This window comes from Tenrec ecaudatus, chromosome 4 (assembly GCF_050624435.1).
Source record: "Tenrec ecaudatus isolate mTenEca1 chromosome 4, mTenEca1.hap1, whole genome shotgun sequence".
NCBI lineage: Eukaryota > Metazoa > Chordata > Mammalia > Afrosoricida > Tenrecidae > Tenrec > Tenrec ecaudatus.
The window spans coordinates 15,233,283-15,241,032 of record NC_134533.1 but is presented as its reverse complement, the minus strand read 5'-3'; the positions used below and the strand labels follow the sequence as shown (position 1 = coordinate 15,241,032).

The 7,750-nt window shown below is 39.3% G+C and overlaps 1 protein-coding gene across 1 annotated transcript; it reads right to left on the bottom strand.

Annotated features, from left to right (window-relative positions):
• Window positions 1-4,284: 4,284 nt before the first annotated feature.
• Window positions 4,285-5,226, bottom strand: LOC142446303 (olfactory receptor 5AN6-like). The gene has a single exon (XM_075548069.1). It carries the CDS (start codon window positions 5,224-5,226, stop codon window positions 4,285-4,287), a length of 942 nt encoding a protein of 313 aa, XP_075404184.1.
• Between the last annotated feature and the right edge of the window lie 2,524 nt (window positions 5,227-7,750).

Here is a 7,750-nt window from a genome sequence, read left to right as displayed (position 1 = left end):
GACTGTAACTATTTTATGGAAATTAAAAACCTCATCTTTCTTTTGTGAGGTGACTGTTAGATCTGAACTCCTGACATTACAGTTAGCAATTGTGCTAGTCTGGGTAGACTAGAGAAACAAATCCGCAGAAACCCAGATATATAATGGAGAGACTTTTATATATAAGGTAAGTGTACATTAAGAAAGCATCCCAACCCAGTTCAGTCCAAACCTATAAGTCCGACATTAGCCCATATGTCCAACACTGATCTACAAAGTCATTCTCAAACTTACAAAACACACCCAATAGCACCGAATGCAGGAGGAATTCCCAATCAATGAGCGTATTGTAAGCATATCAGGGCTGGCAGAGGTCTCTACATGGCTGCTCCAGCACCCAGGGCCACATCAAGGTAGGTCCATGGGGCTTCAGCTCAGGGATGTTGCACAGGAACTGAGCATTGCCAGTTGAGGCAAAGAACTAGCTAATGCAGCCACACACTGGTCTAACCATCAGAGAACAAGAGACCAGAGAACAAGAAAGGCGAGGCTCACCGAGTGGTTTATTGCTCTGCCCTTCAATTAATCCCATGTGTTTATTGGCCAGGTTGGCACAATAAACCTTAACTAGCACAGAAGCCCAACCATAACCCACTACCCCACAGGGACTGTGTTGTTAGGTTGTTGGTTTCATTTCTTCAGATAGGCTCTGGGTGTGTACAGTGTATTTCTTTTTTAAAAAAATCCATCAAGATTCTTAACCCTAACACTTATTTAATGATATGAGTGGATTAAAAATCAGAAGGAGGAAAAGTAAATTTGAAATGGCCTTGGAGTGATGCATAATTTCATCACAACCAAAAACTGTAGGGATGACGAAGGAGCAGGCTGTGTTTAGTTCCGTTGTACAGAGTCTCGAGGTGGAACTGACTGCACAGCACTTCACAACCAACCAACCCTGGCTCTGCAGCTGGGCTGTTACCCCAAAAGGTAGAGCTTTGGGTGTAGTTGTTATGCAGTGGACAGCTAACTGCAGGGCCAGCAGTTCAAAACTACCAGGCGCTCCTCCAAAGGAAGGCAGGCCTTCTTAATCCTGTAAAGACTTACAGTCCTGGAAGTCCACAGGAGCAGTTCTACCCTGTCCTACAGGGTCCTTATGAGTTGGCAATGACTTGAGGGCACTGAGTTACTGTTGTTTAAACAAAAAGGTAGGTCAGCAGGTGGAACTCAACAGAGACTTTCTTTGGGAAAACATGGGAAAATCTGCTTCTGCAAAGATAATAGCCTTAGAAACCAGAGGAAGCAGATCCACTGGTTGCTATGGTTGGACATCAACTTGATAACATTGGGGTTGGTTTTCTGATTTGTCCTACTCCAGCATCTTCAATATTTATTCCTCATGCAATGTATTTTCCAAGGAAGCTACTTTCCCCAGAGCCCATTTCGTTTCCTCACTTGGGATTTACTGGACCTTATCTTGTTTATTAACCTGCAAACAGCAAGCAGGGACGGGTAGATCTTAGGTTCCTACGGGGCAGTTTGCTCAGTTGAAGTTCTTGTATGGATTTCCAAAACCAGTGGGAACGCCTCTCTTTTAAAAGGGGTGATCCCTTTCTGAAGGAAATTTCCAGGAAATGTGCTTTATGTTCTTCAGGTTCAGATAAACAATTTCCCCCACCCCACGTGCTGGGGCTACATTCTTTCCTTAGAGGAACCTGATAGAGATAGTGGAGACGTTCCCAAGCTGTCCGTTCCATCTTGGCTGCAACTCTGCTGCTCCTGACATTGAGCTGTTGTCAGGCCAGTTCTCCCGAAGTCGCAGGAGATAAAAGTTCCCTGAGTGACTGCCATGGGGCTATCTAGCTTTCTCAGGATAGTCTGAGTTGGGAATTGTCTACCCAGAGCCTGCTATTTTCATTTTATTAATATTTCCATTGCCATTAGCAACAGTTCCCTCACACATTTTAAGGGACATTTTCTGGACATCAATTTCTATTATTTCAAATTACTGTGTACCTCCTCTACCTTATTTACACAGAAACCTTATTTACCTTAACCACAGTAACGTTGATACATCTGCATGCCAGGTGTTAGTGTCACCTGTCTTAGTCTGATTTAATCTGGGTTTCCCAGAAAGCAGAAACTAAGACAATGCTTTATGAATGGTGAGTATCATCTCAGGTAGTGAAAGTGAGCAAGCAGAATTCTAAGATATGAAGGAAATAAGATCGGTTTTCAAAAGTTTAATCCAATTGTTCACTGCAATAGACAACGACTTGATTGATACCATGGCACTGTCATCCAAGGAGGTAAACCAAGTGCATTTCGGGAAGGATGCCCATGGAAAACAGAGAGATCAGTGCTATCCTTCAGCTTCCTTTGGTCAGCTCCACGTGATCAGATAGTTGCCGTGTTGTTACTTTTCTCACTCTTCCATGTTAAATAAGCATGGCCATCAGGGGCACGATACTGGACCTCACTGGTTCCAATGAGGCAATCACATCCTTCCTCCCTAACTTGACTATCCATGAAAATCATTTTTCCAATTAAAAGATCTGGTAAGCATGAGCTTGGGTTCAGAAGTACTCACAGTGCCCTATGATGACTCCGCTCTTGACTTGACCCTCCTGCAATTCTGAGTTCCAAGTCTCAGAGTCCTTCACACGTTCAGAAACACAGGGGGTTAGAAACGACAAGGCTCATGTTCTGCAGAAACTTGAAAACACTCAGATTTCTGGAAAATTTTATTCTCTTTTAGTCTTACCGACAAATTGACCAGTTGTTTTGTGACTTACTGTATATACTCGTATATAAACAAAGTTTTTCAGCACAAAATTTTTGTGCTGAAAAACTTGGGTTTGGCTTATACATGGGTCAGTGGTACCCCAGTGAGGTGTAACATCTCACAAGTGATTGCTGTTTCTCTGCTTTCATTCATAGCCCCGCTGACACTACAGGGCTTTGAATGTTTGTTTACTCACATCAAAGCAATCAAAGCCGTCCTATGACGTGGACAGCTCTAATTCGCAGAAGCACCCATAGTGATTCACTTACACCGGCAGCTGAAGTGGTAAGGATGTGTCTGTGGCTGTGCTCCATCTCTCCCCTCTGGTTTCTGTGTTAATCCATATCTTGCATTTCCCACCCTAGGCTTATACTCGAGTCAATCAGTTTTTCTGTTTTCCCAGGTAATAATCAGGTACCTTGGCTTATACTTGGGTTGCCTTATATTAAAGTATGTATGGTAACTCTTTCTTAAAGAATCGTGCTAAATGCACCCAACAGAAACCAACCCATATTTTCATACTTTTCATCTAAAGCTGAAATTTACTTTTCAGCATAACTTATTGAACTTCCTTTTTGAGCTATCACAAGGGATAATTAAACTTTATTTTTCCAAACAAAAATTGCTATCCTTCACTTTTCAATAGTACACATTTTTTAACACACCCATTTCCTAGATTTAAAGACAGAGTAGTGTTAGCATTTTAATAATTGTTACAAAAGAACACCACTACCTATATAGACATCCATATTTGTTATACTGGCAATGAATCCGAATGCAAAAATATAATTAGTGATAATAATACATATATATATATTGGGACTGAGTCATTAACTAATGAGAACATTGAGAGATGAGCAGGGATAAAAACACAAAGATAAAACGTTGGCCTAGAAGTGATATATTTCATGTCCATTCATGCTTCATTTGCCAGAAAAATCACACAACAAACCTAAATTCAGGGGGATGAAGAAGTCTAATCCTCCCCCAGAGTAGACAGGGGAGACAGCTGTTGACATACAGATACACAATAAACTAAAAGGGTAATGAGTTTCATTTTTCTTGCATGGTTGTATGTGTTTGTGTCCTGAATCCGAAGGCAGCCCAATCTCAAAAATGTCAGGAAATCAAAGTAAAGATGACAAGATAAGCAGGCATGGAAAGTAGAATACTGGAAGTGTAAAAAATCTGAAAGTAATTAAAGAGAATATTGACATATTGTGAAAAGTATAACTAATACCACTGAGCAACTTGTGTAGAAACTTGGAAATGGGAGTCTAGTTTGCTGACCTCATGTTCTCTGAAAACAAAACAGAATATTCATTTTGGGGAAAAAATGTGAAAAGAAATTTCCTGAGTAAGACTGTCAATAAAAAACAACATAGATGAAAATCTAGCCAGATGTAGCAAATATTTTTAACAACCTCACAAAGGTATTGAATAAGGCATTTTTAAGACCCCAGATTCATGTTGCATATCACTTATTTTGGAATAAAATGTAAAACCTTTGCATAATATTGTCAGGAGAAAATCCTTCTCTTACATCTGATGACGGCATCTTTGATTTCCTTATTTCTCAGACTATAGATCAATGGATTTAACATGGGAATCACTATAGTGTAGACAACAGAAGCCAGCTTGCTTTGGCTAAGAGAATCATCAGAATTGGGGCATAAATACACAAAGGTGCTTGAGCCATAGAAAAGACTCACTGCTGTCAGGTGAGAGGCACAGGTTTTGAAAGCCTTGGATCTGCCTTCAGCCGAACTCATCTTCAGAATTGTAGCAACGATATAACCATAGGATATCATGATAACCAGGACAGAGGTCAGTCCATAGACCACTGTCAGCACAGCAAATAAAACGTCCATGTAAAAGGTATCAGAACAAGATAAGTTCAGTAGTTGTGGCAGGTCACAGTAGAAATGGTTAATGATATTTGGCCCACAGAAATGAAGCTGAAGTAAGCCACACAGCTGGGTTAATGAGCCCAAAGATCCAGTTACAGTTGATCCAATTAACAGCTGTAGACACAGGGTTGGGGACATGATGGCTGTGTAAAGTAGAGGGTTACAAATGGCAGCGTATCGGTCATAAGCCATGGACACGAGAAGACAGCTTTCAATCAGACCAAAGCTAGAGAAGAAGAAGTACTGCACAGCACACCCCACAAAGGAGATGGATTTCTGCTCCTGGAAGAAGTCTGAGAGCATCTTGGGAGTCGTGGAGGACACATAGCATATGTCTACGAAGGCTAGTTTGTTGAGGAAGTAGTACATGGGGGTGTGCAAATGAGAGTCTATCTTGATCAAGATGCTAAGACCTAGGTTCCAGAAAACTGTCAGAAGGTAGATGCCTAGGAATATTGAAAAGAGGACGAGTGTGAGCTTTGGAAATTCAGAGAATCCCAAGAGGATGAACGTGGTAACAGTAGTTCTGTTTCTTCCTTCAGCCGTTGCCATGACACTCCTGAGATATTCAGGATATTTTGTTATCTTGTTATTCTCAGGCTTTTGAAAAGGATTAGAATATTTCACCAGTACTCATTCCTCCAGCTTAAAAGAGAGGAAAGAAGCTTCCTACATATGTTTAGTTCTCACATTTTGGGGAAGGAGGGAATACGAGGACCTACAAGCAGAGAAGAGTTTTCATTCAATGTAGTGCTCAACTTTCATTGCTTTTAAAAATAGTATATCTTTGTTGTTGTTGGAATTACTATCTATTGAGTTGGCTCTGAACCCCAAACTTTGTATGACAAGAAAATTTTGCTCAGTCGGTCATACCATTTACATAAATATCATTGATACGTTTCAGAACATCATTGCAGAGAATATCCATTTATACCATTGAATGTTTCCTTCCTTTTTACTGACTTTCGATTTGATAAACAGGATGCCCTCTAACGATTGGACTTTTCTGTGGACATTTCCAAGGTAAGGAAGATAAAGCCTTATCACCCTTGCTTCTCAGGAGCATCCCTATGGAATTTTTTCCAAAGTTGTTTTGTTCATTCTTCCTGAACTCCAGGGCATGTTCAAAAACCTTTGTCAAAAGCACACTTCATGTGCACCAGTTTGCCTTCTTTTTCATGGCCTATCTTTTTCCTGCATAGGAGGAGATTAAAAAGACCAGAGCTTGGACAACTTTTCCCTTCACTGTCAAGGTGAAATCTCTGCCTTTTACAAACTTTAATCATCTTTTGTAAAAGATTATACAAAGGAACTCCCAAAAGTCATGAAACATTGCCACTATCTTTTCATTTCATTTTCCATGCATTTTGAAGCCCCTTGAATTCTAGGGAAATGATGTATTAAACAGAAAATATTACAAAGAGTACGCCTTTTAAGGAGGAATACATTCAGATGGGGATCAAAATTAAACCTGTGCAAGAATTCAAAAATTGAAAAATGAAGCTACACAGCATGATGAATTGATATGGAGCACAAGCTACCCAGAGCCAAAACAAAACTACTGGATTAAGTATTTAGTATTACAGTCAGTTGTGTGAATTTGTTGTTGTTTTTTAAATCAAAATATGTAACTCACAATAAGCACTGGTTGGTAATAGGATTCAGTAAGTTAGGAAAACAGTGAGTCTGTTTTTAGTATTAGAGATCCTTGACAAAAAAGGTGAACCTGGCCATAAATTATTTCATAGACCTCAGAGATCTAGAATAGTGGCCCAATCAAGGTGGAAAATCTAATAAAAGAACATGGCAGTCCAGGTGGTAGCCTATAGCTGCATTGGATTATATAGTAACATAACTCAATTGTGACGTAGCCATTAGCCCATAGAGCATCAAAAATCTAGCTACAAAGCCCTGTTTTTGTTAGAAAAGTTAAGTTGATATGAACCACCCAAGGAATTTCTAGCTATGCCTTCTTCGCAGTCTTCATAAGGTCTAGAGCTCACAGTTCAATTGCACACTCCCTAGTATCCAGGAAGGGAGTCCTGGTGGTGCAGGGCTTTCATGTTAGGCTCCTGACTTCAAAGTCAGCAGTGCAAGCCCACTGGAATCTCTGTGGGGGAAGAATTTTCCCTGAGGGTCATTGTGAATCAGATTTAACTCAATGGGAATGAGAGTGAGTGCTTTCAGTATTCATGAAGCAGCTCCAAAACTTACAGCATGAGCTGTGATTACGATATTAAACAAAATACAAACACCATAAAAAGATATAAACTAGTCATTCATAAAGAAATCCAACAGGACTAAGAAAAAATATTAGAAAAGGTGACCCTAAAATTCAATAGCCAAGGAGGATTTCAATAGTTTCATGAAATAAGAAAGATTTTCTTCACATGATAAACGTTGTCTACAAAATTCTACATTAGTCAAATCATTCATTGTGAAGTAATGAATGACGTTCCTTGTGATTGAACCACGGCTGTCTTCACAGTTATTCTTCTTTGTGCTGTGGGTCACACCCAGAAAGGTAAATAAAATATAAGGAAGGGAGAAGCAATGGTGTCATTATTCACAGATGATATCATAGTAAGAAAAGAAAAATTAAAAATAATAGAGATAATCAAATTTTGGATTAATGGAGATGAGCCTTTATCCTCCTGCAAAAAGTTATGACTTCAGACACCCAGTGGGCAGTATTTTAGGGTCACTTACATCAGAACTGACTTAAAGACAATGTTTTTGAGTGCAACAATCAATTAGATTTTCCTAGACCAAAAATGACAGTAAAAACCTACCATTAATAGTAGCACCAAAAACGCATGAGGTATAGAGGAAGGAATCTAACAAAAATGTTCAAACTCTTTAGGGAGAATATATAATTTTATAACTTTATTGAAAAATATTAGAAAATACTCCAATGAAGAGATATGCTCTGGCCTTTGTGCAGTGCCTAAATTAATTAAATATATACAATTTCTCCAAAATCTATAAAATTCAAGGTAATTTAGCTCAAAATCCCCATGCCTAGCTGTTTTCCTTAATTTTTTTTCCCATTGAAATTTGAGATACTGAGTATCCG